General features: G+C 42.2%; 1 protein-coding gene across 1 annotated transcript in view; it reads right to left on the bottom strand.

Annotated features, from left to right (window-relative positions):
- FLT3 (fms related receptor tyrosine kinase 3) overlaps positions 1–9,144 on the bottom strand; it is a 35,771-nt gene extending 26,627 nt beyond the window's left edge. The window contains exons 1-6 of the mRNA XM_071433830.1: positions 9,076–9,144; positions 8,712–8,833; positions 7,154–7,233; positions 3,233–3,357; positions 1,543–1,745; positions 645–760 (exon numbers count right to left, since the gene is read on the bottom strand). Of these exons, the coding sequence (XP_071289931.1) occupies positions 645–760; positions 1,543–1,745; positions 3,233–3,357; positions 7,154–7,233; positions 8,712–8,833; positions 9,076–9,144 (715 nt within the window). The remainder of the gene's footprint in view (positions 1–644; positions 761–1,542; positions 1,746–3,232; positions 3,358–7,153; positions 7,234–8,711; positions 8,834–9,075) is intronic.
- Positions 9,145–14,617: the final 5,473 nt, after the last annotated feature.

The following is a 14,617-nucleotide window of genomic DNA, read 5'->3' as shown; positions in this document are numbered from 1 at the left end:
AAACCTCAGCTTCTCAGGCACACTTGTGTTGAGCAGCTGCAGAACTGATAAGTTTTGGTTTAAAAGACAATGAACAAGTCAAAGCTGGTGCTGAGAAGAGGAACTATTTCTTTCCCCTTTCCTCAGTGGACCTCTTGCCACCCACAGAATTGTAAAAAGAAAAGCAGTGAGAGAAGTGAGAGACCTAGCAGCAGGAACAACTGGAAAAGTGGCAGCAGGTCAAAGTGTGACCAGAATATAAAAGGGAAATCCTGATCTGGTCCAGATTACAACCAAGTTAGCAACACCAACAATAAATAGGTTAAAATGAAAGCAAACAAATCTAGCCCATGAGCATGGAAAGCACAAAAAAAGCCACCATCAGTTTGTCCCTTTTGACACAGAGGGGATTTTTCACAGGGGAGAAGAAAGCTTCTGCACATTTACATCTTTATTTGTTCATTTGCATGGTTTATTGACTAGAGAAAGCTGACTCACATAGTTTGTGGTTCTGACTTCAGCCTCCGAAGACAGCCCCAAATGCTATGCTAATCTAGGAAGATGCTTGAAGTGCAGCACATGAAAGCTTCACTGCTTTGACTGAACTTGAGCCTCTGCCCTTGAACCTATTGATGGAATGACCCCTTTCATGTAGACATACTTACTTCGGATGAGAACAGGCACAACCACTGTGTAATTGCCAGTTTTAGTTGTGACCAAGAGGGTATATATCCCAGCTTGTCTTTCTTTTATTTGAGAAAAAGCCAAAGATGTAATATATCTATGAAACAGAAAGTAAAGTTGTATTTGTCATGCTAATATTAGGAAGGTAATAAGCAGCACACACAATTAAATGTTAGCTCTTTAGCACTTGCAAAAACCCTTCAAAGACACTGGTATTCATTATTTACACAGAGCCCTTCAACCTGAAATACTTCCTTCAGGTGTCTTCCTATACAAGCAGCACACAGGAACTTAAATCCACAGTACCACACACTTAATGCTGAGAAGCATTGGGAAGGATGGCCTTCCTGAGCTGGAGGCAGCTCAAGAGCTCCACAGCCAAATGCTTTACCTACAGTCTCATTCTACAAGTTTTGCATGAGGAGGCAATTATGGAGCCTCAGGTTCCAGTCCAGGTTTGGCTGTGAGAGTTAGAATGCTGTTGCTGTTCTTGATCTGCACTGTGATCCTAAAAATCACATAATTCTTCATGCCTCCTTTTCTTTGGCTATAAAATCACAATTTTTCCTCATGAGCGTGGCAAACCTCAAATCCATCAATGTCAGAGAGTGCCTGGAGACTCCCATGCAGGATGCTATACAAATTAAAATAGCAAGCTTATTTTAAAATGTTCTTGGTTTTAAGATTCATATGTGTACATTGATCTAAATGACAATCAGTAATGTGCTGCTGGACGACAACAGTTAAGGATTAAGAGATTGAAAAAGATAATGCATACATGAAATCAAACACAGGCACAGTCACAGAAAACATTCGATTTGCATTCTAAAAGAAAAGATCTCTTAAAGGATCTTTGATCCAGTACATTCTTTGACTTACCTATTCTCTGAGTCGAAAGAAAGTTTACAGGCTTTGCTCTTTTTAAAGAACCAAAAGCATGAGATGATATTTGAAATGCTCATTGTTATTCTTAATTCAACATCTTCAAATACATTGACTTCCACATTTTTTATTGTTTGGTAGATGTTTTCTGTTCCTTGAGAATTCAAGTAACACTCAAGATCTTCCAAAATATTAGGAACCTGCAATGCAGGAGGACAGACTGTTAGGTATTTATTAGCAGTTAGCTTTATTTGCCTTTTTTTTTTTTTCTTCAGATATTTTTAAAGGATGATCTTTTTTTAATTTCTACCATCCAACCTATTAATAAATACATTGAATTCTTCTGCATGAGGAACCTCTGTAGAGTTCCTGTTGAATTAGTCAATTCTGTTCTCTAGACAAACACCACAGAACAATCTTAGCCAGAGCCATGATAATTCCTGCTAGTGATACAGGTTATTCTTTACACTTGATTTTGTTTCCTTTTATTTAGAACCATAGGGAGACACAGAACTATAATAAAACCTTTCTGTTTGCAACTTGGATGCAAAGGCAGGGTCAGAATGTTTGGTTTATTTTAGCATCTCACCGCTTGTCACTGCATCATCTGGCTAGACTCCTCCTCAGCTCCTTGGGGGCTTTACTGGGTAAGGAACATTTGGGTTGGATGCTGTCATGTTTTTCATTTTCTCACTCCTGTGTACAGCTAAAGGAGAATTGCAAACAGAAACAGAATCTTCCACAGTCATTCTGAAAGCCACCAATGGATTAGTGAGTCTCTAAGATTAACTGCAGCAAAAGGTGGCAAGGAAGTAGCTCTGTCTGAAGAGGTGCCCTAAATGTCTCCATTGCTTTGTTGGGTGAATTTTATCCAGCATAAGTTTATGAAAGGACAGAATTCATTGCATCCCCATTTTGCTTGTTTGGTTGGTTCTTCTCACGCCTCTCTCCTTTCTCCTTTCTCTTGACCTGAGAAGTACCCAGAAATAACAGCTATATTCTGCCTTGTCAGATACAAGGACAGCACAGCTTTGGCTGCTATACCTTCATTTGTTATTTGAATTACTGATTCATTTGTTCAGGAATGAAAAAGATTTCATAAGACTTCCTTGAAACAAGAATCCTGCAGGTCTCAGCTGATTTATAATTTAGTTATACATCACCTCCCCCTGGTTTTCTACCATTTTGTGTCAGAGAGAAGAAAATAAAATGGTATTTGATTAATTGTCCATCTTTGGTGTCGAAGGCAAAGTTTGGACCTGGCAGGGATTTATGGGCTTTGGTGGTGGGAATAGAGGGCGGTACAGCTTTCTGTCAGTCCCAGCAGCTGTGGCACACACCCCCCATGGCCTTGGCAGTCTCCTCTTAAGGGCACATATTTTCATATATATTTTTACACTGATACGTTGCCAACAATATCCAGCAATATTCAGGCATGCTGATATAAGATAACATCAAGATGTTAATAAAAAAGCCAGTTTTAGAGAAAACTGGTACCTAGCTATTCACAGTTTCAGAGTCTGAATTTTCAGATATGTATCCCTCTAACCTTCTGGAGCCATATTTGGCATAGCCCTAGTGATTTTGTCTGTGATGTTCTCACATTCTAAAGGTTTAGGGTGTTGTAAGTTTCTGTGAAGGAGTGGACAGGAACATTTTATAAGCAACTTGTTCTCTATTATTTCACCTTAGGAGCTACTGATGTCCCTGGTGCCTCCGAACCTTCATCCTTCTGGCTGATAAACCCACACGTGATTTCAGATGTATTTTGAGTCATTGTAGAAGTGAAAGCAACTGCTGTCATAACAAAAACTGCAAAACAGAAATAGAAACACATGCAATAAAGTCTAGATCTCTGCTATGGGATAGTAGTTTTAGTTAAAATACAACAAACCTGTTGGAAGATTACATCTTAAAAAAAAAAGCCAAACTGAATATGCAGACATACTGCATGAGTTTGCTAACTCTGCATTTGTGTATTGAAGCTGAGTGCAAGCTCTGTTTGGAGAACCTTTCAAAAGCACAGGCACATCACACTTTACAAGTATGTCCCATAATGCTGCAGAGGAATCTAAAGACAAAAGCCACCATGTGTTATAGAGGCTCCTTTAGAAACAGCATTACCAAACACAGACGCTCTCTTGGGCTTCCCTTTTGCATCCTTGTGCTGGAAAGCACCAAACCCTGCAGCACCAAACTCTGCAGCACTGAGATGGAAGATGATCATGCCCACTGTGAGAGGAGGATGATCATGCACCTTCCTTCCCAGAGAAGGCAAAGGCAAGGACTGGGAAAATGAGAACCACTTGCTGTAGGAGATCAGGTTTGAAAACATCTAAGGAACCTGAAGGTGAACAAGTCCATGGAACCTGATGAGATGTGTCTGAGAATCCTGAAGGAACTGGCAAAGGAAGTGGGTAAGCCCCTATCCATCATATTTGAGAAGCTGTGTCAGTCCTGTGAGATTCCCAGTGATAGAAAAAGGGAAAACATAAGTCGCCTTTTCAAAGGGAAAAAAAAAAACAGACCTAGGAAACTATAGGACAGGCAGTCTTGTTGCCTGTAGAAGTTATGGAACAGATCCTCCTGGAAACTATAAGAAGGCACATGGAAAATAGGGAGGTAACTGGTGACAGCCAACATGACTTCACAAGAGCAAATGGCACCTGGCAAATCTGGTTGGTCAATGGATGGATGGTCAAAGGTTTGATGTCCAAGAGAGAGCAGTGACAAGTATTCCTGAGTGGTCAGAACTGGGACCAATAAGTTTTAACATCTTTATCAATGACATGCACAGTGGGATCAAGTGCACCCTCAGCAAGTTTGCTGATGACACCAAGCTGTGTGCTGCAGTCAACACACTGGAGAGAAGGGATGCCATCCAGAGGGACCTGGGTTGGCTTGAGGGGTGAGCCTGTGGGAACCTCATGATGTTCAATAAGGCCAAGTGCAGGGTGCTGCAGCTGGGTCAGGGCAATCCCAAGCACAAACACAGGCTGAGTGGAACATTAATTGAGAGCAGCCCTGGGGCAGAAGGACTCAGGAATGTTGGTGGATGGGGAGATCAACATGAGCTGGCAGTGTACACTTGCAGTACAGAGAGCCAACTTCATCCTGGGGTGTATCAAAAGCAGCATGGGCAGCAGGCAGGGAGGGGATTTTGACCCTCTGCTCTGCTCTTGTGAGACCCCCACTCACAGTGCTGTGTTCAGGGCTGGGGCACAGAAGGACATGGAGTCATTGGAGCATGTCCAGAGGAGGGCCACAACGCTTATCAAAGGATTATCAAAGATTATCTCCTATGGAGGCAGGCTGAGAGATTTGGGGCTGTTTAGCCTGGAGAAGAGAAGGCTGCCCTTCAGCACCTTGCAGGCACCTGAAGGGGGCTAGAAGAGAGCTGGAGGGGGATGTTCTACAGGGGCAAGGGGGAATGTTTCAACTGAAAGAGGGCAGGTTTAGATTAAATATTAGGAAGACATTCCTCATTAGGAAGTTGTTGAGGCACTGAATGAGGCTGCTGAGAGTAATTGTGGATGCCTCAAGTAGCAGAAGTCCTTTATCCTTATGTGTAAAGAGCAGTGTGGGAAAGCTTCTGATGCCTCAAAGGCATCATCTCTCCAGAATGCTTCCTATAAGCCTTTCTGCAGGACTGCAGCTTGAAAGGTCTCCTTTCAGCTTTAAAGGAGCTACAGTAACCACGTACCCACCACTACACCAAGCAGAAGGAAGACTGTACAGCTGGCTGGGTGAAACGTGTCTGATTTCCATTAATTCCCTAAAGCCAGCCATCAGCAGTACAAATAAGCAGTGAATCATAAAATAACATATTTCTCCTGGCAACCTGAAATATTTCTGCCTTCAGGCCTTGGTGTTTTGCTTTGTTTTCTTTTTTTTTCCCCCTCAGTTCCTGAGACGGTTGCACACAAAGCTAGGTGCAGAATTGAAAGAAGGAAAGAAAGTAAATATATCACAAAGTACTTGAAGGATGAATGTGATGAGTGTCTTTCTGCAGGCAATGAAGGAGCAAAACTGGAAGCGGGAAAAAACGAGTTAGAGTTGTTGCCATCTCCTCCTTGCCATTTGTATCTTCTGGAACTGTCTGAGCTCTGAGCTGGCAACACTTTGACAACCTCTTCTCCTTGCCAAAGTGTATTAAGGCTGAGTCTTTCTCATTCAGGCACACAACATACACTTCATTTTGGTTGCTGCCTTTCTGCAGCATGCACAGGCAATGGGCTGTTTTGCAGATGTCTGAGTAAAACCCTGTGTGTTATCCCTAAGAAGGATGAACATGGTCTCTTTGTGGAGACATGTATCTCCATCCTTTGGCTATAAAAATAATAATGGCACTCCTTGAGACCGAGTGCCAGCGGGCAGCTGAAAGGCAGCTATGCATTAGGTATCTATACCTACAAATACCTACAATTCAAGCATGCCGAATTCCTTCCCTCGGTGCAACTCAGGTTTCTAGCTCCCTCTCTAGCCTTTCACCAGGTCCTTCTCTGCTTAGCATTCTCCACTTCTGTTGGTTTGTTGGCTGATTCTTTCACCCTTTTCAAAGCAGAGACTATTCACCTCGCTCATGGCCAGGGATTTAGCTGATGGAAACCCACCTGTCCTCTGGTTTCTAAAACACACCAGCAAAAACCACCTGAAAATATGACCTCAAAATCTCAACTCATTTGGTGTGCTGAGTATTCCCTTGCTTTATGTTTCTGATTTCTGAATTTTGACTTCTGATTGTACAAGCTAAGTCCCTGTATCCCAATGTGGAATTACTCTATTTTGCTCATGCTGCCTTGTCAGAGGGAGTCCTAAGGCCAGAGCAGAAAAAGGAAGGGTGTATTGAAACACCAACAGGGAGCAGATTTGCAGCCAAAAGTTAGACAGCTGTAGCAACCAGACTGTGAGTGAGACATGCAAACAAAGTGTCTGATGAGCTGGAACTGCATCTGTACAGGATGATATGAGAGACTATGCTGGAAGCAGTGAGCACCCTGACACCCTCATGTGTAAGTAAAAATGTGACTCCTCTTCATGTAAGCTGCAACAGCTTGCCACTTCTGTGGTGTACCTTTATTCCTGTGAAGGATTTTAGGGTAAGGAAGGATGTTTTGAACCTGACATGATTCCAGATGCTTTACAGTGAGAAACAAATGAGTAATATGATAGTAAGAAGTATTTATATGATATTGAGTGGCCTAAATTTGTGTAGGTCTTGAAAAAAATAGAAAATCAGAGCATGAATGAGCCTTTCAGAAAAAGTAAAATCAAGAAAAAAAAACCACTGGGAAAATGGTAATGTTCTGATTTGCCATCTTGATCTTTCAGCTTCTACATGGCCTCCTCAAGGGCTGCTGTTATGGTCTGCACATCAGCCATCCTCCTGAAAACCCAAATTAAGAACTGCAGAGACTGAAAGCACAGGGTAAAGAATATAAAATATGTAGCATGCATAATCATATTGTCTATTGCTGAACTAGAGTGAAGCTGAAATGAAAATAAATTGCTGCCTCTGAACAATGTTTGTTTATGCCTGCTTTCCATCTTCATTATCTTTTTATAGGTTATACAAAAATAAAAGCAGTAGGAGAAATCTTGTTCTCACTGCAGTCAGACAAACATCTAGCTGCCATAGACAGAGCCAAGACTTCAACAAGATGTGTTGGCTCATACTTGGGGCAATGCCTGTAAAACGCAAAAAGGGAGCTTATGAGTTATGGTGCTGACAAGAAAGGTCTGAATCTATTGAACAGATACCAGACCAAGAAGCTAGTTCAGCTATCAGATGAATGCAACTGCTTCCAAAAGTTTATTTTCAAATGGGAGGTGACAAAAGTAGCCTTTGGAAGACTGGGAAAACCACTCCAAAATACGCTGAAAGTCTGAGTTAACTAGAAAGACAATAGCTTGGAAACTGGAGAACTGTGAAAGATGAAAACCTTTCTCTTCATACCAAGGGATGCATCTTGTATTTGTATTCAGCTCAGGGTGCTTAATATTTTACATAGCAGCCAGGCCTTCCCTAGACATAGAACAATCTTCCACTCTGCTTTACAGCTCAGAAGATTTACATAAAGCAAACTATGATTTGGGTCTTCTTTGGTTTCTGACTATGTCCTCTGAGTGTGACTCTGGATTAACTTTCCAAAATTTTCTTTGTGATCAGGAGAGGTAGATAGACCCTTTCTTTCAGGAAAACTGTTATGTCTGTCATGACTTGACAGAAAAAAGTTTTCAAAGTAGTGGTATTAAGCTCATGGATGAGCTTAATATTCATTCATTAACTCTTTAAAACCTCCACTTTTGCATGTGGTAGCCTTTTTCTCAAATCACCCCCAGAGTGGTGGATCCTGAAGTGAGAATTGTACTCAATACAAATATGCTAAAAATCAGAGTGAGGCAGGACAGGTAAAAAGAACTGATCTTAAACTAGTTCCCACCTTTTAACCATATCTAATTTCTCTCCCATCAAACTTAACTTTTATCCTTCCTCATCTTTTTCGCATATCTTCTTTCCTCAGCATCTTTGCTCTTTCAGCTTAAATAACTCCCAGCTCAGAAAAATATGCACCTTGTGAGTTCACTTTTGTATGATGGTAGGGCCAGAAGTGTTGCTCTGTGTTTTGGAATAATAACCATGTTAGAACAGGGTTTAACAAGCAAGGTGGGTGACAAGATGCCTCAGCTGCAGCTCATGCTAATTGTGACCAGCTGTTGGAACACTGCCTGGGGTATGCCTGGGTCAGGAGCAGTCATTTATCTGGTCTTACCAGTCAGTTACAATAAATGTCACGTGAATTGATTTAATTATTCACAGTCGTGTTCAAGCATGATTGAGATTTGAGGTGGAAAGAATCCTATAGAGTGTGATGGCTCTGTGTGGAGGGTTTAGAGAGAGGGGACAAGAATCTCTAGACTTTAACCACTGAGCAAGACAGAAGAGAGAAAGTGGAGCAGGGGAGGTCGTGTAGCTTCAAAAAGTGCTCAATTTGGGTCTGTATACTGAGTCAGAAAAGAATAATGGGGTCCAACACTGACACTATACAACATCCTGGAATGTTTCTGTCACCTGGTTCGCCATGGCCTGCAGCCCTTAGCGCGGATTATTTTTCCACCTGCATCTGCCACCACGGCCTCCCCCGCCCTCCCGGCTCCTCTCCAACCTCCGCCACCCGCGCAGGCGCTGGCAGCCCACGCTGTTTGCCCGGACAGTGTCCGTGAACCAGAAAAGGACAGTGACCGAAGAATCAGAAAATGTCTTGGTATAGAACGGGGTCTCCTCCTCCTGCAGGGTCGAAGAATGGGGTGTTGAGGTTACGGTCTGTAAGGAGTATTGCGATTCCTGCGGCAAGGACTGGAAGGGACAGGAGTAGGAGTACTGCGCTAATTAGGACTGATCAGACGAATAGGGGGGTTTGCTATTGTGAGAGGGCAGGAGGTTTTACGTTGATTGCTGTAGCAATGAAGTTGACTGCCCCTGGGATTGAAGGGATACCAGCGAGGTGTAGGGAGGGCACGGGCACGGGCACGCAGCAGCGGCGGCGGGGCGTGCGGGCGGCAGGGGGCGCTGCGGCCCCGCGCGGCCGCCCCGCGCATCCCGGCGCTCCCGCGGCAATGCCGGCGGGATACGGGCGCGGCGCCCACCCCTAACGCGCCCAGCTCCGGCTCCTGGGTGACTGCAGAGGAGACGCTACGCTTTTTATGTTCTTAACGTGACACAGAAGGGCCTTGTAAATTCTTTCATGCATTAGTTAAATCGCTGATGACTGACTTTATTCTCTTTTTTTTTTTTTTTTCATGGCATCTCCAGCAAACATGTTCTGGTTTTTTTTAATTGAAAGACAGAAAGCTTAAAAACACTTCAGAAACTTAGGGAAGTGTCCGGAACACAAGTCTGATGAGGAGCAGCTGCGGGAGTTCAGCCTGGAGGAAAGAAGGCTAATGGCGGACCTTATTGCTCTCTACAACTACATTGAAGAAAGTGTGATGAGCTGAGGATCAGCCTCTTCTCCTAGGTGAAAATTCAGAGGATGAGAGGAAATGGACTCAAATTATGTCAAGGGAAGTTTAGATTGGATATCAGGAACAATTTCTTCAAGAAAGGTTGGTCATGTGTTGGAGCAGGATGCCCAGGGAAGTGGTTGAGTCACTATCCTTGGAGGTATTTAAAAGACCTACAAATGTAGCACTTCGGGCCATGATTTAGTAGTGAACTTGGCAGTGCTGGATTAATGCTTGGACTTGATGATTTTATAGGTCTTTTCCAATCTAAGTGATTCTATGATTCTCTGATTTTGAAAAAAAAAAATAGAAAAAAAAATTGGGTTTTCTTTTCATAAGAATAACTCATAAAGTAAAATTTTTCTCAGAAGAACACCTTCATGTAGGTTGTACCCCTGTTTATTAAAGTGGATTCAAAATGATTTCTTCAGAAGGTATATTAAACTAGAACTTGTCACAGTGAGTAGACCATTTCTATGCATCCAGTGCAAGTCTCAGCAAAGGGTTTTGCTGGTTGATAACATCCATGTCAGTTTCTGTAGCAAAATCACACTGCCTCTCCTAAGAAGTTTGCTTCCCTAGTTCTCCCAAATTTAATCTATGCCTTAATCTAGAAGATCTTCTTCAACATATGAGAAACAGAGAAGTTTCCTCAATCTGCCTCAGAAAACTACAGCCAAGACCCACCTACTTCAATAGAGCGTGACACAAGCAACAGGGAAAACTCTGTCCATTCTGTTTAAAACTCTGTATTTTAAATTTTCCTCATCTTTTCATCAACCCTCCACTTTCAGGTCCCAGATGAAAACAGCTGCAAGAAATTTGCTCTTTCATGTTTTTTTTTTTTTTTGTTGTTGTTTTGTTTTTGTGGGTTTTTTGTTTGTTTTTGGTTTTTTTTTGTTTGTTTTTTTTTTTGTTTGTTTTTTTAAAGAAATACCTAATAACTTGGTCACTGTTTTCAATTTTGGTACAGATTCCAGCAAACTTCATCTTTTGGATAAAAATATGCTTTTCAGTGCTAATACCTGTCTTCTTAGAGGAGGACAGTCAGCAGCCCAGCCTATGGCTCATTACACACAACTTGTAAATTACACAGAGATTTTATCAAAGAATAATTGAAATGGCTGAAGCTTTCAAATAAGGTATCACATAGGGTATATATTTTACACTCCTCTGTTGGAAAACCAGACAAAAACTTACTCCAAAGAACAGGCAGCTGTGAGTCAGCAGATACTCCTGGTTTTACTGATTACTTATAGGTATATCAGATTCAGTGCCTTATGTAGCAACAATCAGCTCACAATGAGAGGAAGTCCAGGAGTATTTTTGTCATGATACTAGTACATATCCAGTGTTATTGATTAATTTTGCCACAGAACTTATTGCAGACTGATATCCAAACCATGTCTTGTGATAAAAATAGTGATTTCAGCATTCATTAAGAAGAATAGCAACCTAGTTTGCTCAGGCTGGTGCTCACAGGAACCTCGCTGAAATCCCTGCTGTTTTAGCCACATTTTGGGTGATCCAGCCACTTGTGATTCAGTTTGCAAAGAATAACTGGGACTTTTGAGGACACCGTGTTTTAGGAAGTGGCTGAAAAGTGGCTGAAAATACAGTGAACCTCAGCTACCATGGCAACCTCTCTGAGGAAGAGCCTATGCTGTGGCTGGTTCTTCTTCTGCTTCTTGTCCACATCTTCCGTCCTCTCAAGGGAGCTTCTTCTTGGCTCCCACATCACCTTTCCACCCCACTAAGTGTGGTGAACAATGAGCCACATTAGGAGGAGTTTTGCCAGCAGACAGAGATCCTTTGCCTCTACTCAGCACTGTCAAGGACACACCTGGAGTCCTGTGCCAAGCTGTGGGCTTCCCAGTGAAAGAGAGACATGGGCACACTGGAGAAAGTGCAGTGGAGTGCTACAAAGATGATTATGGGATAGGAACATCTCTCCTATGAGGAAAGGCTGAGAGAACAGGGACTGTTCAGCACAGGGAAGAGAAAGTTCAGAGGCACAAACACCTGAAGGGAGTGTGCAGATAGGATGGAGCCAGGCTCTCCTTGGTTGTGCCCAGTGACACCCAGGCAATGAGCACAGACTTTTCCACCATATGGGTGACCAAACATGGACACACATTGTCCAGAGAGATGGTGGTCTCCACCCTGAGAGGTATCAAAATGCTACCTGGACAGGATCCTAAGCAGCTGCCTTAAGAAGCTCTGCTTGAGCAGCGGGGTTGGACCAAATGACCTCCAGAGGTCACTTCCTCAACCCTGCTGTGATTGTGTGAATGACTGCACAACTTTGTGGGCAAAGAAGCACTGGTGTGACGCCACCACAGAGGCCTCCCACAAATCAGAAAGTGGCACTGGGCTGTCTTTATCCTTAACTGTTCTCTAGAGGATGTTTGCTCATGGGAATGGCATGTTTGTGCTATTAAGGAGCTGGATAGACAACCCTGAAGTAAGGTAAACAGATCCATCTCATCTAATGACATAAGTAAGTTTGCTTTAACCCTTTTTCTTTTTTTTTCTAACTGCTCTGTGTTCAAGTACTCCAGCTCATTACCCAGCACACTGTAGCACTTCTACTGACATTAGTGGAATTATTAACTTCTTTCAAGCAAAGGCTACTTTAACTTAAGTATCTAAGGGTAAAGGTATAAGAGTCCTCACACAAACTCAAGAAGGAGAAAAAGGTCTGCCTGAAACAGAAATGAAAACAGAAGGTGTCAGATAAAGAACTGTCATCCTAGTATGGTAAAACTTCCCTTTTAAATGAAAACAAGTTTCTATAATTGACTTGATGATACTGTCCTTACTTTCCTGGAAGAGGGAATGAGGAGGGAACACAGAGGGACTGAGATGTGTACGGAGGAAGAATGGACAGAAAGAGGGAGAGTGGGAGAGAAGAATTTTGTTGCAAAATAAGAAAAGACAAAAATAAATCTGAGATATTTGAAAAAAAATCACAGTTGCTATTTGGAACTAAATATGGTAAAAATTAACAAAATAAATTCTAGTTGTTCTTATTTGTCTCATTGGGAGGTTAGGGTTAAAAATATTTTTAATTCCAAAGCAGTTGTACAAATGTAAAATCCAACATATTCCTTATAGATCATGTTGTAAGAATAAATCACTTTTCAAGCTAGCCCTTGCATCTCACACATTAGAAATTTTATCTACTGCCAAAGGAGCAAATACTGTCTTTTACAACAGTAACAGAGCCAAATATCCAGGCAATAAGCTAGCTTTTCTGTCTGTTTGCCCTGCACATTTTTTTCAGCAGTTTTAAAGGAAGATTTTTAGAAAATCTAAATCAACCCAGTGATCTAAACCAGCTTCTCAGCTGAAATGTGAGTTTCATGAAGTCTCAGGTATTTTGAGAGATACATTTTCAGAAGCCTGTGAACAAGAGGTGCTCCATGCCATATTATTTTGGGGGGCATTATGGGAGGGGCTCCTGCAGCAGGACAGGATGCCCACAGCTCTGCTCTGCTGACAAACCTGCCTCTGCTGAGCAGCCACAGCAGCAGAACACACCCAACACTGGGCAGAGATGTGGGGACAGCCCTGGAAGTCGGGCTGCACTCTGGGCATCTTTCTGCCTCTCAGTACCTTGGAATATGGGTAACCAGAGGAATTTTCTGAAGAAAAGAAGGGGAAGAGCAAATGGCTCCAAACCTCAAAAGAAACAGAGCACCCATAGTTTTAAGTTGCATTTACTTCCATTGGAAAACAACTGTTTTTCTGCACAGTCCTTTCACCTTCAGGAATCTTCAGAAGTGATACCTTATCTTCTGATCCATGAAATATATGGTGATGGATGACCATGAATATGTGGTCTGCTGGGCCAAACAGTTTCCCTGAGTGAGCAAACCATGTACTGGCCTTATCCAACATTCACAACCAGCTTGCACCCAAGTTTTTGCATGTTTTGGAAAAGAGACAAGATCAAACTTGATTCCCCCTGGGGTGCTCATTGATTTCACCTTCCTGCCAGTGGCAGCGCTCAGTGCCTGAACTTGCTCTGGAATGTTTGTCAGCTGTTTTGTTGGAAAGAAATCAGTGTATTGCTGGGAGCTGAACAGATCCTGCAGGTGGCTGGGTCCCACACATATCTGGATTCTCCTCCAAAAGAAACATGCTGGCCCATCTCATATTTTCCAGGATCTCTGCCATAGGAATTTAATGGACACTTGTATATTCTGTGAGGGAATTTTCAATAGTACTGCCGTATAATTTTTGTGCAGTCAGACACACCATAATCTAATCTGGACTTTGTTGGGATCTGAGTTTGGAGTCCTTGCTCATCTACAATTTACTCTCATTTGCCAGTCACAGGAGATCTTAGGCAGCTTCTCACATTTTCATTTCTCTCAGGTGCCCTGAAACTGGGTTTCACGAACTTCTCTCAGTAAGAAAGGGGTACAATTAAAAAAAAAGGGAGCAGGAGTGGTTGTCAGTGGAAAACTTCCTCTGATGAGAAAGGTCACTGAAAGTTTTTTACAAAATTCTCCAATTTGCAAAACATGAAACTACTACTGCCTCTGTTCCCAGGCCCCATCCATGCTCCTACCTCATCCACTAATGCAAGGCTAATTGTATGCTAGATAACATTCCCTTTAGCCACAAACTCTTGTTTGGGATGACCAGAAGAATGTAAGATGAGAAACTGGAATGGTCCTTTTAATGTATATAGCTCTATTTACATATATATTGTATTGTGTATATTGTTTTCTGAAGTTCTTGGGATTAAATTCCTTGCTGCTGGGGAGCATTTATTTGCAGTAAGTAACACAGGCAAGATGCTTGTTCTTTCTTGAAACTTTTGCAGTTCTGAGACTGTAATTTTAAGATTGACCTGCTGACTTAAGTCTAAAGATATTGTGGAGATTTCCCTACAGGTGTTATTATTCTTTAGCTTTCCTTTGCTGGTTAAGTGTTGCCATTTCTGATTACACTGGTTCATCATACGGATACCATCTGTTGTCTACACGATTTATTACTCAGTCTTATCTCCAGACACAGATTCTTAAAGGGAACACAGGCATTTTTAAGAAAGTAT

Source organism: Agelaius tricolor, unplaced genomic scaffold (assembly GCF_023055355.1).
Source record: "Agelaius tricolor isolate 1412-34295 unplaced genomic scaffold, bAgeTri1.0.p SCAF_9, whole genome shotgun sequence".
NCBI classification, from domain to species: domain Eukaryota; kingdom Metazoa; phylum Chordata; class Aves; order Passeriformes; family Icteridae; genus Agelaius; species Agelaius tricolor.
Note: the sequence above shows the minus strand (reverse complement) of the source record. Positions and strands in the feature narration are given on the sequence as shown.